At 38.0% G+C, this 24908-nt stretch overlaps 1 protein-coding gene across 2 annotated transcripts in view; it reads right to left on the bottom strand.

Annotated features, from left to right (window-relative positions):
* lmx1bb (LIM homeobox transcription factor 1, beta b) overlaps nt 1-24908 on the bottom strand; it is a 64714-nt gene that overhangs the window by 2125 nt on the left and 37681 nt on the right. For both annotated transcript variants that reach the window (XM_059503448.1, XM_059503447.1), the window contains 5 exons: nt 8711-8943; nt 6811-6986; nt 6012-6089; nt 5474-5540; nt 1552-1710 (listed from right to left, as the gene is read on the bottom strand). In XM_059503448.1, the coding sequence (XP_059359431.1) occupies nt 1552-1710; nt 5474-5540; nt 6012-6089; nt 6811-6986; nt 8711-8943 (713 nt within the window). The remainder of the gene's footprint in view (nt 1-1551; nt 1711-5473; nt 5541-6011; nt 6090-6810; nt 6987-8710; nt 8944-24908) is intronic.

Here is a 24908-nt window from a genome sequence, read left to right as displayed (position 1 = left end):
AGTCATTTGTGGATTAATGCTTATTGGAGACGCGAACCGTTTCAAACGATTCAGTTCAATTTGGTGAACTGGCTCAACCGGTTCACTAAGAAGAACCGGTTAAATCGAATGATTCGTTCGCGAACCGGATATCACTACACTGCAGTGAATGCACTCACAACAGACCTGGAAGAGAAGACAATGATGAATAAAGTCATAGTTTTTGTTATTTTTGGACCAAAATATATTTTCGATGCTTCAAAAAATTCTAACTGACCCTCTGATGTCACATGGACTACTCTGATGTTTTCTTACCTTTCTGGACATGGACAGTATACCGTACACACAGTTTCAATGGAGGGACTGACAGCTCTCAGACTAAATCTAAAATATCTTTAACTCTGTTCTGAAGATGAATGGAGGTCTCACGGGTTTGGAATGACATGAGGGTGAGTTATTAATGACATTTTTGGGTGAACTATCCATTTAAGTGTGTAATTTTTTAATTTCATTTAACTTAAAATATCTGTGTGTGTGTGTGTGTGTGTGTGTTTATGTATATATATATATATATATATATATATATATGTATAATGTTTAGGGGTCGATCATCACAAAAACAACATAAAATTTATGACTGACTGTTCAATTATGTATTTGTATTGGATCCCACATGCCAGACAATCTTATATTGTTAAACTAAATTGTTTTTCACTAACAACCGAGCTAATAGCAAATGTTTACTTCTGAGCTAATCTTCCTGCTCTATCATTTTCCTTGTGGGCACAGTTAGCTGTAATACGCTTTCCAGTACTTAATGACACCATTCCGCAAGACAGTGACAGGTTGATGGGCTATGGTTTTTTAATGAGCTGGCAATGTTGTCTGTCCCTGCTGTTCTCCCATAAACCCAAGCTGGAGTGTGATGAGACCGGGGATTTGGGCCTTGCCATTCAGGAGAATGAATGACAAGACACTTGGGACCTGTTCTTAGGCTGCCTGTGACCGATGTCTCCAGATTTATGTGGCTAATGCTTGAAGTTAATGTCAATGATAGTGAGAACAATTGGAGTTATGCAGAAACAGCCTCACTCTGAGGAATCACAGCTCGCTTCTTCCTCAAACTTTACACCAAATTTTGACGAATGTGGCTAGCTCTCAATGGTTTTGCTCAATGTATTGTTTTGCTAGCAGACCCATGGATGCTTTCCCATGGTACTTTGTGCGTCAGTCATCATGGTTAACCATTGTTGTTTTACATGGCGCACCACAGATCATCGTTTGGCTCTTTAACGAAAAGCCAATAGACAGTGTCACACAGCATAACAGACTACACCATTAATCCCTAAGAGACCCGGGCGAATAAACCAAACGGATTCGCTCTGGGAACAGTGAATGGGGCGAGTATGGTTTTGAAACACACTGAATTCATTTTGGAAGGAAAACTTCAAAATAAAGTGGTGCATTTGTGTAATCTCATGAGGAAAGAAGGGTGGTATGGTTGCATTATGTGAACCTTGTGGTCCCAGCTTCAGGGAGCAAACATGACAGAGCTCATGGGTTGATGCTCACCATATGGATTCATGTGGTCGCCAGGCATTTGAGGAGGGGTAAGGCCCTGCTGGAAGGGGTCGGTGCTGTAACCATTCTCCATAGTAACCATCTGTTGTTGGGCTGGAGCCAATGGCGTGTAGGAGTTCATCATTCCTTCCATCCGATTGGACATCACCTCTGGAATGGGGAAAAAAAAAAGTTGATGTTGATCAGCCTTTGAGATATTCTCATGGTAGGGATGACTGACATCATTTCTGCGAACTGGAGAGCATAGTTAGTTTAACAACTGTACATAATGCAAAACATTAATGCTTCATTTAGTAAGAATTGTTCTTTCTACTGGATTAGGTTTCTCCAAAAAATCAAGGCTGGGTCTGGTATCTGGCCTCGAAATCAAGTTAAATTTCATGAAAACCAACAAACAAGAAACACTCTTGTTCTGTAGCGAGAGAAGACACTGTGACACCAGCCCTATAGGGCAGTACTCTATGAGTCATACTCAACGCCAAGGGCTAGGAATGACTCTTGTGGCTTCCAGTCTGGAGCCCACCATCTCAGCCCTCTGCTTTTGAGTGGTGAGCTCTCGCAAGAAAGATGTCTGCATTTCATTTCTACAGGCTTCCACAAGTTTCCATTACATCTTCTACTCTGATGCAAAGACATCTGATGTTGAGTTTTACCGCACTGACACTTCGCTAACCCATAATCCATGATTCGTCAAGTAAACTAAAATACAATTCAACTAAAATATAACTAACAAAATAAATACAAATAAAATCATTCAATAAATAAAAAAAATACTATAAAAGAAAATAAAGTATAAAGTATTCTGCCAACCAAATCAAAAGTGGTCCAACCAACATGCAGAACCAAAAAAAAAAAAATGTCTGTATATATATATATATATATATATATATATATATATATACATAGAGAGAGAGAGAGTGAGAGAGACAGAGAGAGAGAGAGAGAGAGAGAGAGAGAGAGGGGACCAAAGCAAACCCTTATGACTGTATATCAATACATTTTTTTAAATATTAAATAATTTAAACCTTTTTTTACAGGTTGTAAAATGACATGTGCAACTCTCAAAAAACAAAAATGTATTAATATTCCCTGATGGTGTAAAGTTGTATTAAGGTGGTACAAAGGTTTTCATGATCATCCACTAAGTATGTCTTCATCTACAAAGCAAAATTTTAGTTTGTTTGTTCATTTTGAATTTAAAAGATTTTACTTTTCTTGCTTTTACTGACCCAAATGAAGTTTTAAATTGGCGGTTAAGCTCTGAAATACTCTCGAACCACAACATGACGCAGCAAGTCTTTCCTAGAATGTTTTCACACCAATCACTGGCCCCATAGCGGAAACTATTGGAAAGCTGACACTTAAAACCAAGACAGATAGGATTTGCGATAACAAATATAACGATGCATTAACCGTGGGGCTCCACTGGATGACATATTCCATGATTCATGACATCATGGACTACTCAAGACCGCTATGGTATTTCCCAAAGGGGAGTCTGACTTCACAAGACTTCTCAATATCTCAGACCACCAGAATAGTTCATCTACACCTAGCTGTCTCTCTAGAGCGTCTCCATCACCCTATCATTTTCTCTCGTTTCTCTGAGAAAACATTTCTATTGGTTCATGAGGGTAAGGTTCATGACCAAAGATGGATCACTATCTGATTTGAATTATCCCATTAAATGTGACACAGCCAAAGGCCACAGAAGTGCTGAAGGAAACAGAGAGAAACTAGTGTCAATGTGATGACTTTACACTTCTGACATTCGACAGTGGTCTTTTTGCTCTACGCAGCAGAGTCAAAGCTCCATAAATGAATGCATCGTGAGAATAGTCCAACATCGGTCTATAAAATAAAAGTATTATTGCTTGTGGATTATCACTGAAGATGATTTAATGATCGTCTGGATTATGGCTTTGCAGGAGAGCAGGCACAAGGGGGTCTGTTCAGCAATAAAATGTCAATATAAACCCTCAGTTTTACACAAAATAAAGACAGGAAGACTAGCTTTTATCTCAAACAACAAAGACTGTTTATTTGTCTCTTTAAAGATCAAAAATGTAAATAAAATGTGCTAAAAGGCCTTAAATATATACTCAGAAATATTTTAAGCCACATATAGTCTGTAGAATTAATATGTTTGATTATTAAGAATTTAAAATGTAAATAGACTATGTGTTATAATTAATTTTAAGGTCTTACATTTATTAAGCAGTGTTATTAGCCAAGTACATAGAGTATAGTAGGCATTGAATGTTTTGATTATTAAAATTTAGCCTTAAGCAGAAGTACTTTTATCCAAGACAGCCATAAGAGGAAAATGTGTTCTCTGTATTCAAACTTTATCTCTAAAATAAAACTGCTTCACGGTTATTTCCACAGTTTCTAAAGTCAAACGCAGAAAGTGAAGAAATAAATATGACTGATGGAGGAATGGACTCCACTGCCTTACAACAAATATTTGTACAGGAATTAAGACTCTTGAGCTGTAGAGGAAACATTTGTCCTCCTCCGTAGAGCTTGGAATAATATTCTTCATGTTTCTATTTTCCAGACAGTCTCATCCAAGCTCATCTGTTACAGAAGCTCAGTTGGATTGTCTCAACAGCATATTAACTGTCCAAAAAAGACGCTACTTGACAGATTAGCTCTTCAACAGCCTAAAAAACGGTGTTAATACATGGAATGTTGCCAAGCATGACCAGAAACAGATATAGTCTTATAAATGTGAAGGCCTTGAACTCGGTGAGTGTAAAGATAACAGATACTCAATGGCTCATCCTTTGCGCCCAGCTGCATGGCAACTTGAGACAACCGCTTTACTGAAACTGGGATTCTGGGCCACATCCAGCAAAGGAGGGAACGGGGTGGGTGGATCGGTCAAAGTGGAGGCAACTTCAATGTGCTTATGTTGTAAATTAATTTGTCCACCTCCACACTTCCTCCTCACACAAGAGCTGCACTCGTTTTTCGACCTAATCTACAGTGACCAGGGGTCATCGCCTGTGTCACTCACCCTGTTTTTGGGAGGATGGACACGACTCATACGGCAAGAGTTGATGTGGATAGAGGTCAGTTGGGAATCGGGATACAGTACCTCACTTTCTACCATTAGATTTTCTATTAAAATGTTTTACTTTGACCACAATGTCTAAGTTATGAAGCAAAACTGCCTATAAGAAGAAAAAACCTTATAAAATTTATGCAAAGTAAAAGTTAAAATAAACAAAATTGGATAAAATGTTTTTGATTGTAGTATTCTTAGCTGCATTGTATTAAAGCTTGTTTCGACTACAAAAAAAAAAAAAAATGTTAATGCAACTTTTTATCTCACAATTCAGATTTCTTTTTTCTAGTAATTGTGAGATATTAACTCACAGTTGCAAGTTATTGTGAGATTCAACTTGCATTTGTGAGATTAGCAGTTAAGGCCACCTAATATGGGACCAAGTTTTTTCATCTCAACTTTCTTGCAATTGCGAGTTTATATCATGTGATTCTGACTTTTAACTCACAATTATGAGTTTATATCTGGCAATTCTGACTTTCTTATAACTTGCAATTGTGAGTTTAAAGTATATCTCACAATTCTGAGAAATCTAAAAATTGAGAGTTAAAAAAAAAAAAGAAATGCGAGATGTGAATTTGCAACTGCCATAAAAAAAAAAGAATTGTGAGATAAAAATTCGTGAAAAAATTACTTTTTTTTTCTCGCGCAGAAACAGACTTCCATAGCATTTAAATAGTTTTAATATGTGAAATTCCACAGGATTCTTAAAATTCAAAAACAGTCTACAGATTGGAGATACTGTAAATGCTATTCATTTATGTTGATTTCCGTCTTCCGTCTTTCTGTCGCATTTTGGGCCTATGCAGTTGCCTTAAGGTTCATGTCAGGACATTTTACCTTGGCCCAGCCTTTGGGAGTTCTGCTGCTCCTGTTGCTGCTGCTGTCTCCGAGCCAATTTTTTCATCTGAAAAAATAACGATAAAAGCACAATCAGAAAACTTCGCGACTCCCCAGACCAGCTCTCGGCTATCTAAAGAGAGATGCTCCTTGTTGTTCACCTCTACTTGAACTACGCCAAGCTTGATCTGTCTGCATTATATTATCCACAGCCTTTTGATGATAAAATCAGGGCTCTGAGGTGGGTTTCAGACACTAACGCAAGAGCAGGATGGATGTGAATACATCTCTCTCAAACTCTTGGGGAGTTTTTTGTGGAATGCGTCGAGAGGTTAAGCTTCAGGCAGATAGCAACTGAGATTTGCTGTCTCGAGCCTCGCTTGTCTTTTCCCTTTTGGCAGCAGTTGCGAAGAGTTTAGTGCGTTGTTGGAGGATTACTTGAAAATTGTTGTGTTATCTGGTCCTTGGATGTACATTATTAGGTTTGTGCGGGTAATACTGCATGATTAAAAAGGTAGTGTTCAGCGTCTGGACTCACCTTAGCTCTCTGGTTCTGGAACCACACTTGAACCACGCGGACGCTCAAGCCCGTTTCTGCAGCCAGCGTCTCTCTTACCTAGATTATACAACAAAAATCATTGATTTCTTTAGTGACGAGTCTGTTTAATATATGGAAGCCCATTTCCACCTTGTGGAGTGTTTTAAAAAAGTATTTGTTTATTTATGTTTATTTCAAAACATATTTCTTAGAACTAAATCTCACAATTGCTAGTTCATTTGACCATTTATGACTTTACATCTCAGAACTGCAACTTATTAACATATCTCAAAACTTTAATATAATTGTGACTATTTCTCACAACTGCAATTTTATTTCTTACAGTTGAGACTATCTCACAATGTTACAGTAATTATTTATTAAAACTATAACTTCAAATCTCAGTTGCAATTTCATATTATTTCACAATTGGGATGTTGTCACAGTCTTTATTCCATGTTATTGTAACTTTCTCTTACAATATGACTACATCTTGCAATTGCAACTACATATCTTGTAATTGTGATTGTTTTCTCATTTTATTTTACACAATTGCAATATCTCACAATGTACGTATGTTACAGTGTTTATCATAACTCGGACAAAAAATTTTAATCGCAACTTCCTATCTCAGAATTGCGTCATTAATTGCAACTTTCAAGTAATTGTGATATCACAACTGCAAATTTATATCTCACTATTTCTTATTTTCTTCATAGATACCCATTTTATTTTCTTGGAGTAGTCAATTACTTCGATAGAAAGATGGTGTTCAAGAGATGGAGGAAACTGATCTCACCTTTCGGCAGGGTTTGGAAGAAACCTCGAAGGATGCCTTGAATGCACGTCTCTGCTGCGTGGTGAGGATGGTACGCGGTCGCTTAGGTCTTCTTGGGTCTTTCCCATCATCTCCTTTCCCAGTTCCTCCTGAGCCCTTCTCCGGCTTGATATCCAGCTCCTCATCTTCGCTTTTCTCTGGAAAGAAATCCATCATTCATGATGTTTTTGTTCTTTTCAATTTTAAGATATTTAGTCACAGAGCATCCATAATGAAAGGAGACACATGTGGTTTTAATACTTTTGTTATCAATTTATTAGTGCATGAGTGGGTCACATCAACTGCAAAACAGCAACTCTGACTGTGAAGTATGTGAATTTGTCATTGGACTGGACATTGTGTCATTTAAAATTAATAGTGCATGGCCTTGGCTGTTTTACACAATATAAATCTTTTATAAGAATCCAACGCACAGGGGATGCAACATTTTGGGGAAGTTTTGTAAGTGGAGTACATATTGGAAAAGAGGTCTAATATCCAGGGGAACTGAATCAGATAGCAAAATCACAAATTCAAACAGTGAACATGCTCGCAAAAAGAACACTATGTGAGCAGAATTTAAGTTCGCCAATCCATAAAGTTCAATATCTCGCCTCATATAACAAAATGTACACTGCCTGTTCATATGAACTAATCAAAGTGTCTCAATTAGTCTAAGGTGATCCTCGGGCGGGTTAATCAAGCCTGCCCTGTGTCATGATAATCTCTCTCAGTAGGTCCAGCTAATGTGCCATATTCACAAAATGGCTCCTGGCTTTCCTACTGTAATTATTATAGTCAAACGGGGGATTGGCTTTATTGTTCAGTGGGTGGAGGTTTCATCCAATAAGCCACATCAGCTTGTGTTTAATAGAATAATAATAGTAATTAAAAAAAAGGTGCCAAACTCCATAACGTGGCCTGGTTCAAAAGTTAAAAACCCAAATGGGCACGTTCCCAGCATGACTGTTTTTTCGACATTAAGGGCTTCTGCAATTTGGCACTAGTGGCTTTTGTGGCATCAGCAGTGAACATCACTGGTGATTAGGCCTGCAAATGGTTTGGCCTTTTTAAGTGTTCAGCGGGAGATACAATCAGATGGGCTGATTCGGTCCTCTCTCTCATCTGTTTCTGATCTCTTTTTCTGTGGTGTACTGCAAACTAAATGAATTCTTAGAAATTACACTTCACTTCAAGCATTCAGGTCAACTTAGAAACATAAAAAATACAGTGCATACCAAAAATAAAAACATACTAATGTAGAATAGAAAATAGACAAATGTCCCAGAAAGTTGACGGAGTCTTGTTGAATCATCTGACTAATTTCTCTGTGTTTGAGAGAGTGGGCTGTGTGCGTGTGCATGCGTTTAAATGAGATCCACATGGGGATGGTAAAAGTGAGGCTTGGGGAGATGCCTCATTACGGTGAAGTGAGGAAAAAAGAGTATGAGGGACTGATAAGAGCAGGGCATAAAATCCTTCTTGTCACTCAAAGAGATTCAAGCTCTTCTTCTTGAATCAAAGAGATTCAAGCTCTTCTTCTTCTTTCCAACAACTTGTGGCTTCTCTCTGTCAGAACTGCTCTTCATCTGCTGGATGTTGTTATATTTCTAAAAATGGTTCTAGTGTTTTCTGTCCATACAATAAAAGGCAATGCTTTGGCAATTATTGTATGAACAAAAAAACAGTTGAAGCATTCTTCGAAACACCACAGACCATGATGCCAGCTTATTCATTAATCCATTTTTAGGGGAGTTTCAGAAGGTTTTCTTTGTTCTGTGTTGTACAGAACAAAGAAAGCCTTCTGAAACTCCCCTAAAAATAGATTCATGAATACGCTGGCATCATGGTCTGTGGTATAGAGATTAGCCTGTATTCATACCTGAATCTGAGTCATCAGGGCTGACAGAGCCGAGGAGGTCTTTCTCTCTCTCATAGTCGCTCTTGCACAGGAGCTGTCCGTCCTTCAGTACAAATTCGTCTCCTTTCCTCAGCTGTCGGTCACATACACAGCAACAGAAGCAGTTGAGGTGGTACACGTACTCAAGCGCCCGCATCACAAACTCTGTGGGAGCGATTTTCTCCAGGCATCCGCTGCATTTGGTCGCAAATAACCTGAGAAAGAGACAATGAGAGAAATGTGAAATTGATCAAAAAACCTGTTTGAAAAGACATAAGGTCAAAATTTAGCTCAAAAGGTTTGGGGTTGGTAAGATGTTTTTGAAGTTTCTTAAGGTCTTGGCACACTCCGAAAATTCTCTTCTGAACTTTTGCACATAAAAAATAAATATGATCACGCTCACACACTTCCTTCCAAAACTTTCATGTGTCATAAATTTTTTTTGGATCAGGTTTCTTTTTTCTACATTTTCGCATCTGTAGCAATCCAGATAGAATGAAAAAAAATGCATTAAAAAATTACGTAGGTACTCAGTGTAGAAGGACCTTTAGAGTAATTTAAGCTGGATTTATGTGATCAAAAATAAAGTAAAAATAGAACAAAATCTGAAATATTATTACAAATTAAAATAATATTTAATTTTTTAATATACATTAAAATACAATTTATGCCTGTGTTGGCAAAGCTGATTTTTCACATCATTGCTCCAGTCATCAGTGTCACATGATCCTTCGGAAATCATTCTAATAAGCTGATTTGCTGTTTAAGAAACAATTCTTATTATCAATGATAAAAAAACAGTTGTGCTGCTGAATATTATTGTGGAAACCATTACACATTTTTTTTTTCAGGATTCGTTGATGAAGAGAATCCTCAAAGAGTTATTTCTTTGAAATATTTCTAATATTATAACCATCTTTAGTGTCATTTTTTATCTATTTTATGTGAATTAATTGTCATAATTACAAAATAAAATAAAATCTTAATGGGCCCTATTTTAACGATCTTAACGCAAAGTGTTAAGCGCACGAGCAGGTGCACTCAGGGCGTGTCCAAATCCACTTTTGCTATTTTAACGATGGAAAAACATTAAATACATTTTTGAATGGGTTGTCCCTATTCTCTTAATGAGTAATTGGTGTAACGTTCAATAAACCAACCATTCACTTTAAGAGCGAAATGCGCTTGCGGATCGCAATTTACATTGCGGAATTTGTTGGCAAAAAAACTGAACGCTTCTCAAGCGTAGAAACCGGTCTGCTCGTGCGCAAAGTTAAAGCACGTGAGCAGATCATCTACGGGACAAGCAGGAATCCACCAAAGCTCCGTGCGATGAGTCAGTTAATATATATATATATATGTGTTTGTATTTGCACGATTGTTCAATTAATTAGCCAGTTTTATTCATCATTATAAGTAGTAATAGGCTGAATTGCATCTATCCATCATTACATTTTTACATTTTACATCTTTACTATTTTACATTTATGTAGCCTACAAAATAATATTATTTTACACTGTAATCCTTTTGTTTTTAATATTTGGCATATTTGTGCATCCCTTTGTGTAATAAGCAAAGTCAACGCACACTGTGGACCCGCCCAGAGGCGCATTTTCTACCAACCCGCTCTTTAAATAACAAAACAATTATTGCGCCATTGATTTTAGACTTTAGACAACTGGGCGCAAATGCATTTGCTAATTAAACGACATGGTGCTGGACGGGAAAATGCGAAACTAGCAAACACACTTGCGCTGCGCCTATGCGCACTTGCGCCGGGTGTATGATAGGGCCCAATGTCCCCGAATGTTTCATGGCAATGTACAGGCCTCATAAATAGTTGAATTCTGTCATATTTCCTTTTCAAATATTTGCACTACTTTCATGGTGAGAAAACAAACAGCATAGTGGTTTGAAATGACATTACAGTGTGTAAATAACGATAGATTTTTTTTGAGTGAACTTCCCCTTTAAGAGATTTAAAACTACAGTAAGAGTAAAGCTTCAGAAGGCATCACAACACAGTGAATGTCTTTACATGTGCTTTTCTATCATAGTGTGGTGATTAAGGGGGCAGGGGGCAGGGGGCAGGGGGCAGGAGGTTGAGCCCCTGAGCGATCAGCTTTGATACTGGCTCATCTGTTAATGCTGCCTGGATAACTAACTCCTCAACGCTTCAGCAGAACCCAATGGGAGGAAATACGGGATCACCTCTCGACCCAATGCACCAGCAAACCTCAATCAGTGGCATGGGCCCTCAGCTCCACTGGCTTTACCCTGCTCACATCAGTGATTAGACAGGCTCCAGCGCCACTCACACAATGCTACCAAAACAGGAAGTAATTTTTAGGGAAGAGATGTCTTAAAAAAAATTTGGTAGCACTTTATTTTACAGTCCTGTTCCTCATGTACATACTATGTACTTATTATAGTAATTACAATGACTACAATAACTAGGTACTAACCCTGAACCTACCCCTAAACCTAACCCTGCCCCATGTAGTTACCTTGTAATACCAGAACTTTCTAAGATAAATACACTGTAAGTACACTATAAGTACATGTTAGTACACGTACTGTAAAATAAAGTGCAACCAAAATTCTTTTGATAGATTTCTATTTTATTAAATTTTTTTGTGATTAGACAACAACCTGTTGATCAGAGAAAAAAATATATATCAATAAATATTAAAATGGAAACAAAAATATTTTTCACACTCATATTTATTTCAAATTTACACTATGTTACTATGAACTGATCTCCTGTCAGATAAACTCTTAAATCGTATGCTAAGCCGCAATACATTTCTCTCATCTTGTGATGTTCAGCGGGAGCCCACCTCTACAGGAAGTGGGTGTGTGACAGTGTCCAGCCCATAAAAGCTGATTTATTAGCATTGGTTCTTTTGTTTGCTCTGCCTGGTAGGACAGCTGCCCAGGCGCTTGTGCGTATCTCTGCATTTCATCCATGGCATTGTTCATCAGGAGGGAGAGACAGGGAGAATGCCCATCATCATCATATTCTGTTGATGGTGGACAGGGTTGGTTGACAGTGATGAATATGTGTTAATATGAGTTCAGATGAATATGTGTAAATATGGTGGGTTTTGTGATGGTAATTTCATTGTGAGATGGTGATGGGGGACTGCTAATGACAGCCTGCTGGACACACGACCAGCTGCATCGCTGTTTGTTGGAGTTTTGTATAGCCGGGCATTTTTTTTTCGCGACTGTTGTTTTGCATGTCAGACTTTCTATGGGCGTCCTTTGAGATGTCATGAGAATAAAATGATATGGCATACAGTGGAATCATCTTGCCATTTATGGAGCAGCATCATTATTAATTCTGGAAAACAACTGGCAAACTTGAGTCGGTTAATATTTTCTAATCACATGAAAATATATAGTTTAATTTGGCTTATTATCAATTATTTCAGTATATGTTCTCTTAATAATATTATACTTACTATTAATGAGATTAATAAATGGGATTTTATTTTAACTCTTTTACAAGTGGGTCATCATATTTTGAGATCTTCGGGATCCAAAACTTTGAGAACTCAATATTTTTGGGAGAATAACAATATGGTTACTGGCATTAGCAGGATGAACATAAGTTTATAATCTTTTATTTATTGTGGGACAATAAGAAGATTAGAAGATTTGTATTTGCCATTGAAAAGCTATTAATCCTAACTAAACTGTTGCCATGCCAACAACTCTCTTGTCTTTGTGGGATATCCATCTACCTGGCTTCTTTCTCCAATCTGAGTGAAGGAATAATTCTAAGAAACACTCCTTCATCATTTTGTGTTTAGACACGGCCTGATCTGTTGTGGTTACTCCCAATTGTTCAAGCAATTACATCCATACAGATTTCATTAATCACATGAAAATAGAATTATATTCCCCCCACAAATCAAGTATTGAAGATTAGCATGGTTGTAATTTTTGGCACGAAGACCACAGTGCTGTGATATGATCTGGCGAAACATCTGTAAAGAAGATGAGTTGGTAACAATAACAAGATGATTTTGCACATTCCATCATATTTATGGAGTTTTTGCTGTCTAAACACATCCAAACACAGCATTCGCTTTGAACAATGGCTGACGTAATATTTTGGCTAGATTAACCAGTTACACGCCGGATCTGTCAAACAAGTCAGACAGAATAATGAATCTGTCATCATGATTTGAACATTCATACAACAATGCGAATCCTCGTCAAAGACTCCAGAGAGAAAAAGGCCAGAAAGCACAGGAAATTAACCCTATTGAGAAGTGGTGACACTTTCTAGTTTCCCCTGCTCACCTCGACACCGCCCTGCTCTCAGGATCCTTCTCATCCAAATGAAAACATTCCCTTTCATCCGCCTCTTTTCTTTTCACCTCCTTTTTTCCCCACCAGTTCTAATCTTGTAAGCCATTATTTTTCTATTTCCCCTCTCTGTCACTTTGCATTATTTTTGCTGCTGTAATTCCCATTTGTTCCTTCTGGAATCTTCCTGTCCTTGCTTTGTCCCGGCATCTAATCCGGACTTTTTGGCTGTCGTCAGCCCCCCTGACCTGTTCCCCATTCTCAGCGGGACTTCTGATGGAATAGCCACGCATGACGCCCCTGCTATAGCAACCACACCTCTGCAGGAAGGCGACGGCTAACTTTTCGGATGGGCAGAGAAAGCCTTTCACAAGCTGGCAGCAGAAGTAAATCCTTCTTGGAGGAACAAGGGGAATTAGCAGGGAGCAGTGAAGTAGGGTTTAACCCTACCCCTTTTTTTTCCTTTTGAAAGGCACAGTCAATTCAACTCCCACTGATCGCCACAATCAAACAGGGCAGAGGCGGGGGGTAACAGAAAGAGAGAGGGAGGCGGCCGGGATTAGGGGGGTGAAAGAGAGCAGCCCAGTGAATGATACAAGCGCTGGATTGTGGAGGAGCCCCTAATCCCACTTTAATACCTTTCCAAGTTCAGCGTCGAAAGAATGCACTTTAAAACAACACCGCAGTGTGAGCAGGCAAAGGAGTGCATTGCTCTCAATCCCCCGTAACATTACCTGATTAGCCTGGGCAGGGGCGCTACACAAGATCCCGGGCAGTCCTAATGCCCCCCCCCCTTTGAAAATATATATTCCAGACTTTTCAAGGGCCCTCTCTTACATTGGGGCCAAGGTAATCAGTACTGGTTTTACCACTAGTCCGACGACCCTGAGCCTGGGTGAGCAACGGAGTATGGGCACGCAGGGGTGGAGCAGACCAGACGTTAGGGCAGACGTAAACAACAACAGTGCTTACTGGGATGCCGCACTTCTTCTGGAGAGGATTTCTGTCCTGTGGTTTGAGATGAAAGCTGAAAAGAGACTAGAGAGTAGAATCCTTCAGATGCATCTCCACATCTGGGCCTTTTTAATAAACCTCTACAGTGAGGGAAAGTACTACCACCACACACAAAACTCAAGATCTACAGATCCCAATTTTTTCTGCTATTGGTCTCAAGGAGCAAAAAGAGTCTAAAGAATCATGTACATTATTGAGGTGCCTAATAAAACATCTAAAATAAATCAAATTAAATAAGTAATAACAATATGTTATTATAAACAAATATGACAAATAACGAACAAACAAACAAACAAACCAACAAAAAACTTCATGGAACATATAAATATACTCTAGCCATGCTATACTGAACCAATACCAATACAAATTACATTTTATACGATCATGCTTTTTAAGTAAAAAAAAAAAAAAAAAGGAATTAGGATAGTGAACAAATCAGCATATACAGTATTATAGATATATAGTACCTATATATGTATCGTTCACTGATAAAAAAATTGCCACAAGCTGAATGAATGAATCCAAGATGGCGTACAAAGTGAAATCATTATAAATATACATTTCATTCAACACTGAGTCAAAAAGTGTCCAAAACAATTTGAACAACTCAAAAATTGCATATTTCACCCAATTTTTTTGTATGTGATATGTATTTTATTGCAAATTTTGATTATTGTGATGTTAGCTTAGCAACATGCTAACACTAAACTACTAGTCAAGTTATCAGTGCAGAGTTGCTATGTAGTTGCCTATGTAGAACAAATCAGTCCATAGCATTTTCAATCTAGATGGAAGGCATAGTAAGCAATAGACTGCAAGGCAGATGACCGAGTTTTGAAATAGAACTTATTTTGGATACTATGAGGAGAGTGAATAATGTGTGTGAATGATGAATTACTGTATAAAGCAAAGACTATACTGAGTCATTAATACAAATTACAACAAAAAAGGGGGAAGAAAAACACAGACAAACAGGATTATTTTCTTGGTGGGGGGGGGGGGATTTAAAGTCCCTCAAACACCCAATTTGTTTGTCCTGAGAATGTAAACTCAATAGCATAGATCTGAGCGCACCGATTAGCAGATAAGACCCTCGCATCTGGATCAACAGACACAATTCAGGCATTGCCATGCCAATATTGATTCAGACCCTCCCAGATCCAGACCCTACGAGTCAAATCAGAGATAATCCACACAGATAACTTCAGAAAAGATCATTATCAGCTTCCAGACTCTCACAGTCCAGTGTAATCGCCAGAAGAATCGGTATTCATGCACCAAGACTACCTGTTTTGTGAAAAGAAATGTCCAACCTTGGAATCTTAGAGCAACAGGTACCAAATTAAGTTCAATAAAAAAAAATAATAATAAATAAAAATCCCTGTTAAATAAAAAGAAAATAATAATAATGGTTTGAATCTGGCATGCGCTATGTCCCAAACTTATTATCCTGTACATTACATTCAAAAGCGCCAAATTCCTTCACGTTCCCTGTTTTCTGACATGATATTATCCCTGCAGGGTGTCTGTGTCTTGCACGGACAGAGCGTTTGACGGCTCATCAAAGGAAGATATTTCTGTGATAAAAAAAAAAAAAAACGTCTAGGCCCTCACCTTCCAATTCCACTTGGAACGGTTGCTGTTGAAGTACGCGCTTTCTCTTTGAAAAGCTTCTGAACAACTTAAAGTGTGACAACATCTTAAAGCTTTCACCACATGTTGCCAATGATTTCCCGACCACTGAAGCTCTTCCCTCCATGGCTCTAACTCGCTGATAAGGATCACATACCCAGAGGAGATTAAAGATGAGTCTAGAGAAGGGAGAGAGGTGTGGGGGAGTGTGCAGCTCGATAATCGTCGTACATTTTGCAACATATGCTCTCATCCCCACCTATCCTCTCGTCTGAACTGAACATGCATAAAAAAAATAAAAAAACCTGTAACAATTTCGGAATGGATTCTTATGTCACCACTTTTCCATCAACGGCTCTGTCTAACAGCTGTAAATAATCACTTTGAAGACAGTCAGTCCCCCCAGGCTTCTTCAACTGAGCCCCCCAGGCCTGCGATGTGTTCTGGTCGTGTCAGTCATGAAGACACGAACGCTGAGGTGTTTGTGAGGGGGGTCGGTTGAAGGAGAGTTGATGGACACTGCATCTGGGAGCTACCTAGTTACAGGCTACATGGCTTCTATGATCTTTTTTGTTTTGTTTTGTTTTGTTCATCTGTGAAATGGATCTTGTATCCTGGGTACCGACACAGAAAGAGAGATCCAAAGAAAAGTAAGAGAAAACAGTTTAGGGCAACTTCACAGTAACAGATTAGAAGTGGGGGGAAAAACTATTTCTGAATGGTGCATATTCTTTGGAAAATTCTTAAAAAATTTGCATTTTTTAATGTTTGAGAGGTATATAGGTACAGCAATGTTGTATAACATTTTTCATGGACTGTTGTTGCCATCCATCCATCCACTTTAAATTTACATTTTCAATACATTTTCTTAAGTTTGAATAGTACATAATCCTGTCATTAGAATCAGAATTGATATTTTATTTTTATGATATCATCCATCGTTACACTAGAATAATTTGCTCTTACTGCTGAGCTAGGAATCTGATTAAGACATGCCGTGACACTTTCCACACATACAAATGCTGATTGCGCTTACATACTGCTGGTCATTCTGCACATTTTGCAGTTTATAATTGAAAAGACTATAAAATTAAAGTACATTTATATTACTTAAGTAAATATGAGCACTTAAAATCAGCATGTGAAACTGAGTACAACTCCAAGCCAATATCATGACTTGGTTGTGAACGACTAACATAGATAAAGTTTCTACTGGTTTAGTGTGCCATAAAATCTTTGCTCTTTAATATCCTTTAAGAATAACTGCAACGCTTCTTCCATTTTGGGGGGTGAGATTAAATGCAATTGATTATAACTCAAGTCCTTAAACTTTAAACACAGACTAAAAAATGCTGTTTCATTAGACCAATACCATAATCATTAAAGTAAAACTTCTCTTTAATAATCCATGAGGAAATGGGCCTCTATTACTGCTTAGTATCAGCGTTTCTCTTCGGCGTGGAGAGATTACAGTGTGAACTAATGAAGGAAAATAAAGAGTATCTCCACCACGTTCCCCTGGGCAAGCTCAAGTCAAGGCTAAAAGCTGCTTAATCACCTCCCTCTCTATACTAAATTAGCATAGAAATGGGCTTTAAATTGAGGCTCTTTGTTTTTTAATTAAACTCCCAGCAGGTAAAAGTAAAACACATTAGAGGAGAATGTGCACCTTCATTACTGGCCCAGAGGTGTTATCCTCCATCAGACAATCTTTGGGCTCTTTTTCTCTTGAGGAACACTGAGTGAAGATCTCAGAAGACACGTTCCATCTCTCACTTTGTCCCCTGTTCGTTTAAAATATCTATCAAATTAGAAGCAAACTGTTTTTGAAGCTTGTGGGGTGTTGATGATATGCCTTGTGGCTAACAAATGGCTCGTAAGCTGTGGTATGAGTCACCATCCCAACGAAAAACGTTGTGTGATCATCTGCCTCGCTGTGATGGAAAAGCGGATTTGCCTAGACAGGTTCTCCTTTGGTCTATGACACCATTGTCTTGTGCATCTAAGAATGCTGGGAGGTTTTTAGCACAGGTAGGTGGCTGGCTGGCTGGCTTCAGGGATTGTTATTCATATTTGTTTTGCAACAGCTGATTTATTACCCCACAGAATTCAACACCTGAACTGTTATATGGCGTGCACATGAATTCCCACCATCATGAATCTGCCATTTAAGACAATTGAAATGAATGATGAGCATCACAGAACATCTAATCACCGCAATCAATGCGACGAGGATGTGGATCAATGTCACTTTATGCTCTGAAGAAATCCCCAATACAGCTTTACGGCCATCAACATCGCCAGCATACACAATCTGACTGGTAACTCTCATTATACAACATATTTCATGTTCAATCTGTGTTGTTGAGTGTGCTTTAGATCCAAAAACTCAAGTGATGTTTGAGGACTTAAATGAAATCAGTGCCTCAGGGTTCTGTCCTACTCTTTTGAAAAGTGGTTTTGTGACATGTAAAATTTTCTCTTCTGTTCACAGAAACACATGTTTCGTGCGGCTCCTGACAGGAAAATATTCCATGCGTGGCTGAACGCCCTTATTGATCTGACAAACTGAGCTGTATCACAACGTAAGGAGATGTATTCAAAAATACGATGAGTTTTCCAAGAGGTTAAATCAATAATGCTTTCTGCTCCGGTGAACTGAAAGACGTAGTAACTTGAGGGGTCATTCGTAATTGTAGGAGTCATGGCTGAGGGAGAGTATCAGTGTCTACACACTTACCTCAATGCCTTTCAGTGAAACATAGGGCAAAATGCAACATTCACAGGCAGAGTTAACACAAATCAAGCTGTCTCGCATATTTCTGTGAGAAAATTTGGGCAGAAAAGACAGTCTACTGGTCAAACTGTATCTGGAGACATAGTATCTCTGATTCAAAACCTAGTCAGCTGTCTTGCTGTCTATACTATCACTGAACCTCATAAATGACTGATTTTGAACACTCTCCATAGGCAACAATTAGCATGAGTCCTAATTCCTTTCAATAAAGTTTAATGTTAGCATGTTGCTAAGCTAAAGCCATATTCTAACTGCACAAATATCCATTTTAATAACATGGTACATAAACTTTATTATATATTACCTTGGATTGAGTTTATATTCAAGCTAAATTTTGCCTTGACTGCCATCTTTATTTTATTTTTTTCTCAAAAATTGTACATTCTGGGATTGCCATGCAATGCAAATACTGCCTTTACCTCATGCAACAGTCTTCACATTTATTATGCCTTGAAAGCTGTCTATTTAGGCAGCACATTAGATTTTGGAACAAAGCAATGATGCACTATACTCAAAAGAAGAAAAATAAAAATCTGACCACAATTTACACCAATATGCGCTGGCCAAAGTTTGGGGTTGGTAATATTTTGTTATCGTTTTTGAAAGAAAACAATTGCATTTAATTGCTGCAATTATTAGATCAAAACAGTAATGTTGTCAGTAATATCATGACATTATTTTGTATATATTTCAAAATGTATTTTATTTCCGTGGTGGCAAAGCTGACTTTTCAGCATCATTACTCCAGTCTTTAGTGTCACATGATCCTTCAGAAATCATTCTAATATGCTGATTTGCTGCTCAAGAAATGTATATATATATATATATATATATATATATATATATATATATATATCATCAACGTTGAAAACAGTTCTGCTGCTTAATATTTTTTAAATGACACTTTTGGATGAATAGATTATATTTTTGGATGAATAGATTTTTGTAATTTTAGTGACCCCAAACTTTTGAATCATATGGGGATAAAGGAAAAAAAATCTAACAGTTCACAAAAAATTTCACAAAAGATTGAAGGATGAGTGAGGAGAGATGGCTGCACTGATATGAAAAGGACAGCAGGGCCGTGAGTGGTGGAGGTTGAGTACACAGCTAAGCCTGGGCATCAGGCAGACAGGTACACAGTGTGTGTTTGGACAGCTGTAGATCTCCAGTGAGCATGTTCAATGCAGAACCACAGCTCCTATGTACAAAGAGACAGTGCTGCCTCTCACGAAACATGAAAGAAAAGGGGGATTGAGTGGGCGTGAGCACGAGGAACTGTATGCAAGATCTGACCCATCTGAATCTGATTTATAAATAAACATAAAATGCTGAGAGTTTGGAGAATCATCGGTTGCTTTATTATAATGCTGATCACAAGTTTAGATCAAACAGCATTCAAATCCCTTCTGAAAACAAAAAGCTTGAGGTGGTTTTGATGGTTTAAGATGAGAATCTGAGCACCTTTTACCTGGTTCGGTTGACCAGCTAAACACTTTCAGCTCCCTGTTGATAAAAGATGACACTATAGTTAGTATTTAGGCTGGTCTGGTATCTAGTATTTAGCTAATTTAACTGGTTGACCAGCTGGTTTCATAGCCTCGATAGTTAAAAACATGTTCAAAACCATCAATAAAGACCAGCCTAATGAGTTTGGCAAGGCCAGGAGACCATCCTATACATCTTAAGACCAACAAACCAGCTTTTTAGAGGTCTCTTTCATCAGGAGAAAAGACGAGATTCATAGATATAAAGATCAGTGAATTTTCCCCTTTTAGCATCTTCCAAACTCTTTGTCATTGTGCTACAGCGTGTTCCCTTGTAAAGGAGGCAGAAGTGCGTGAGTTACGGGCAGAGCTCTGCAGACTGCTCTGCTTCTCATCACAGCGTTCTGCTCTGTAACTTAAGCCTGCAGTAATGCTCATCTCCTCTCTGGCCCCGTTGGAGACCTGACATCTTTACAGCACATGCACTGCAAATGAGAGAGCATCTGAAAGAGAAAGAGAGAGAGAGAGAGAGGCAAGCGAAGACTCTTGAATCAACTCAAAAATGGAAGGAACAAAAGAAAAATGGCAGAGATTTTGTAAAACAAACAGACAAAGAGCTCCCTGTAAAGTTTTCTGTACCTGTTTAATAATACTAATAACTCAGTGGTTCACCCTTCCAAGCCACTTTAAATGAGGTCTAACAGGCCTTCTTGCTGTGCAGGCCACTGCAGACAATCTGCTTACAGTGGGACTAATAACTCTCAGATGGCATAACATATGCTATGAACCATAACTTCCCATAGATAGCCTAATGAAAGGAACAATGGTCAGACCAAATCCTTGGCATTAGCGCCAGTGGATGACATGCTTTTGGATGAAGAACAGGGACAATGTTAGACCACCATATAATAATAGTATAAAAATAAAATAGTAATTTTTAATACATATTCAACTACATTTAAATAAGAAATCCAATTAAAAAATGCATTGCCATATTTTCTGAACATGTAGCATTAAGTATATCAAAGTACCAGTTGATATCATGAATTGGTGCCCAGTTCTGAGTCACTGATCTAGTGTACCGTTCCCATCCGTTCCTAAGACACACTTGAGAAGGAAAACAATGAGCGGAATTCTTCAGCGCTGAAGTGGTTAAAAAGCAACATTTGGAGTAGAGGGCTTCATAATTACTATTGACCCTGGAGGGCCTTCTTCTGAGAAATAAAACAAACAGTAATATAAGGTGTTCTGAAGCGAGGGCTTTGCAAATATGCAAAGGCGGTATTCGGTGGAGAACGTCACGCGTTGGCTCCTTTTCAGGGCAGCCTAATCTGTGGGCCTACACAATATTAAGATGGCTTTGGAGCCACTTGTGACCCAGCTGTTCACTAATGAAAAATTCCTTAGCTCCATACTGGAGAAGCTTGTCTGCTAACACACCCCAACCCCCTTTTCCGCCATGGAGAACCGTGCCCTGTCCATCTTGTGGAGTTTACCCGGAATGAATAAATAGTGGATTACCAAAAGCAGAGTCTGGAAAGACGCTTGTGCGCATATGTGTGTCCTCTCCTCCTTTCTCTCTGACCCCCTATATCCCGAGAAAGTGAAAAAGAAGTGTGTTTACCTTCGTTTTAATTAGCAGGAATGACCCTGTCAGTATTTGGATGCTAGCGTGTTGAGGTGGGGGGTCTGTTTACGCGACAGAGACTTAGTTTAAGCTTGAAATCAAGAGAATGCGTTGTGACAAGGGCTTAGTCGACGTGGAGATGTACCCGGACTCGTTTGTTTGCACTGTCACTTATTTCTTTATTCCTATAGATTCCTTCTCCTGTTTCAAAAGGGGAAAATTCTCCACACCCACAAAGTCAACTTGGACTCTGAAAAGGTATATATCACTGTTTATTTCTTTATTACGTGGCCTTTTTAATTAAAAAAGACACTTTAATTAATAGTTTAATCGGGTGTCTGGGTTTTGAATGTTAAATTGGTCACACTTATGGAATCTTATTGTCTGTATTAAAAAAATAGATTGCTGAAAAAAATTACTGGTATGACCTGTATGATGTTTTTTCTTCTGTGGAATGCAAAAAATATATATTTAACCGAAGAAAGTCTGTTTTTGTCTTTGCAATTAAAATCCAAAAGATCAGTGTTGTTTTTGGACCCCGTTGACATTTACGCTTCGAAATCTTTCAAAATGTATATTCCACAGAAGAAAGATAGTCATACAAGTTTAGAACAAAATGATGGTGAGTAAATTCCTTTTTTTTTTTTTTGGATGGACTATCTCTTTAAGAATCAAGGTGCTGAAACCAAGCTTTCCATGGTTTCTTCTTTGATTTACAATTGCACTTATGCAATGTGAAAAGACAAAATCATCGGTAGGTTTATCTTCAGCTTTGTCCTTTACAGCTGACATTCAATAGACATAATACATCTTACAGTCTCAAGGACTGTAAGGAAAAAGAAGAATAAAAAGAAAGAATATATGACCATAAAAGTCAATACAGTCCCCATTCCACATTCTTTACCTCTATAATGATACTTCTTATTAGCAAGTTATATTTCAGTGGACTTGACAAGAGCATTCCAAACTTGTGTACCCCCTTCCCTGGCTGTCTTGTCACTGTATGGCTGCAATGTGGCGAATGCACATTTAACAGACCTGTTTAAAGTCTGTAGCTAGCTGTGAAGCGGCAGGCTCTGCAGAGTTATAAAGTCAACAGCTGCTCTCTTGACCCCATGAAAAGCTGCTGAAGAGGTCCATGTCAGTTCACGGGGCAGTGGGAGAGATAGGAGCCGTGGAGGAACGCACGATTTATTGACAGATCGCCCCTGGATGAGTTTGTTGGGATCATCTATACTGTGTTCTGTACTGTAGATATATGTAGTACTAGGTTTTTAGGTAACACTTAGAATAAAATGGTAAATGGACTGCATTTATATAGCGCTTTCAACAGACCACATGGCCATCCAAAGCACTTTACAATTTGCCTCACATTCACCCATTCACACACTCATTCATACACTGACTGTGGTGTCAGCCTTTCAAGGTGCCATCCAGCTCGTCGGGAGCAGCTGGGGTTAGGTGTCTTGCTCAAGGACACCTCGACACTTGGTCAGGTGGAGCCGGGGATCGAACCACCAACCTTCCGGTTTGTAGACAACCTACATGAACCACTGAGCCACTGCCGCCCTAGAATAGGGAACACATATTCACTACTAAGAGTTTTCCTGAACAAACTTCTAATTTGCTGATTATTAATAGTTAGTACGGTAGTTGTTAATAAGTTTAGTTATGGGGTAGGATTGAGGGATCTAAAATATGGTCATCCAGAAGGTATTGATATGAGCTTTATAAGTACTAATAAACAGCCAGTGTGAAAGAAAGAAAGAAAGAAACAAACAAAGAAAGAATGAATGAAAGAAAGAAACAAAGAAAGAAAGAAAGAAAGAAAGAAAGAAAAAAAAATATTTTGATAGAAATGTAAATTTCATTTAAAAAAATTAAGTTTATTTGATTAATTATTTTAATATATATTTAAATAAAATTATTTACTATATTTGGTTAATTCTTTTATTCAACAAGGGTGCATTCAATTACCCAAAAGTGACTGTAAAAATAATTATTTTACACAAATTTCAATGAATAAATGTTTTTTTTTAAGTTCTTTCTAAGAATCCTGAAACACACGAACACACACACACACACACACACACACACACACACACACACACACACACATATTATATTATATTATATTATATTATATTATATTATATTATATTATATTATATTATATTATATTATATTATATTATATTATATTATATTATATTATATTATATTATATTATATTATATTATATTATATTATATTATATATAATGGTCTCCATAAAAATATGAAGCAGAAAAAATGTTTTCAACATTGATCATAATAGTAAATCTTTCTTAATCACTAAATCAGCATATTACAATGATTTCTGAATGATAATGAAGTAAATGACACTGAAGTAAAGAATATATAGAAATATATTAAAACTATTAAAATTAAAATTATATACTAAAACTAAAAAAAAAATATTTAACATTATTTTACATAAGCTGGGAAATCAGCGGGTTATATTGTGGCCATATAGGTTTAGGTAAGTTAGCAATTCATTACCATAAAAACCTGTTGATCCAAAACCAACATTCATATTGTACTCTTCCTCAGCTAATACAACAGTGCTGTAAATGTTGCCCATCTTTACAACTCAACACAAGAGGCCAAAATGCCTCGAGAACTTAACCTGAGAGTAAAACTCTTAAAAGAACCTTGTTGCCATGGCTTCACCAGCGGACTCGCTAACATTAAAGCCACCAGTGATGAATGAGAAAAAGAAGCTCGGTTTGCAAGAAAGAGCTGGGAGGGTACACACATCCTCCATGATGGATATGTTAGCCATAGCAGGCACATATTAACCAAGCCGATGTCTGGGCGGCTGATGGCTACAAGTACATGCTAAGACCAGCTGCTACAGGGGAGCAGAGGGCAAAGCTCACGAGGAGATCCTGGTCTTGGTGCATTGCTGAGTTTCACTATGGGAACACACTATAGATATTCGTTGGTGGACGAAAGAAAATAAAGCTCTTGGTTATCGGTTTAACTGCGTCATGCTTCCTCGGTGCTGGTAAACAATGCTACATTTGAGGGGGAAGTGCTGGAGAAAATGAAAAACAAACAAGGTTTCTTTTCTTTTTTTTTGCTGACAGGATGTATCGGGACCCAAAGGCTGGAGGATTACCAGCCAGATTAGCATAGAGAAACTATATTTGAATTTGTGCTCAGCAGGCCCCTTCAGAAAGCTCAATTCCAGATTAGGAGGTGTTATGCTGAAAAGCGTCTTTCATTGTGGGGCCGAGTTACACTAGCCAAACAAATATGT

The sequence above is a fragment of the Carassius carassius genome, chromosome 21 (assembly GCF_963082965.1).
Source record: "Carassius carassius chromosome 21, fCarCar2.1, whole genome shotgun sequence".
NCBI classification, from domain to species: Eukaryota; Metazoa; Chordata; class Actinopteri; order Cypriniformes; family Cyprinidae; genus Carassius; species Carassius carassius.
This window is presented reverse-complemented; position numbering and strand designations above follow the sequence as displayed.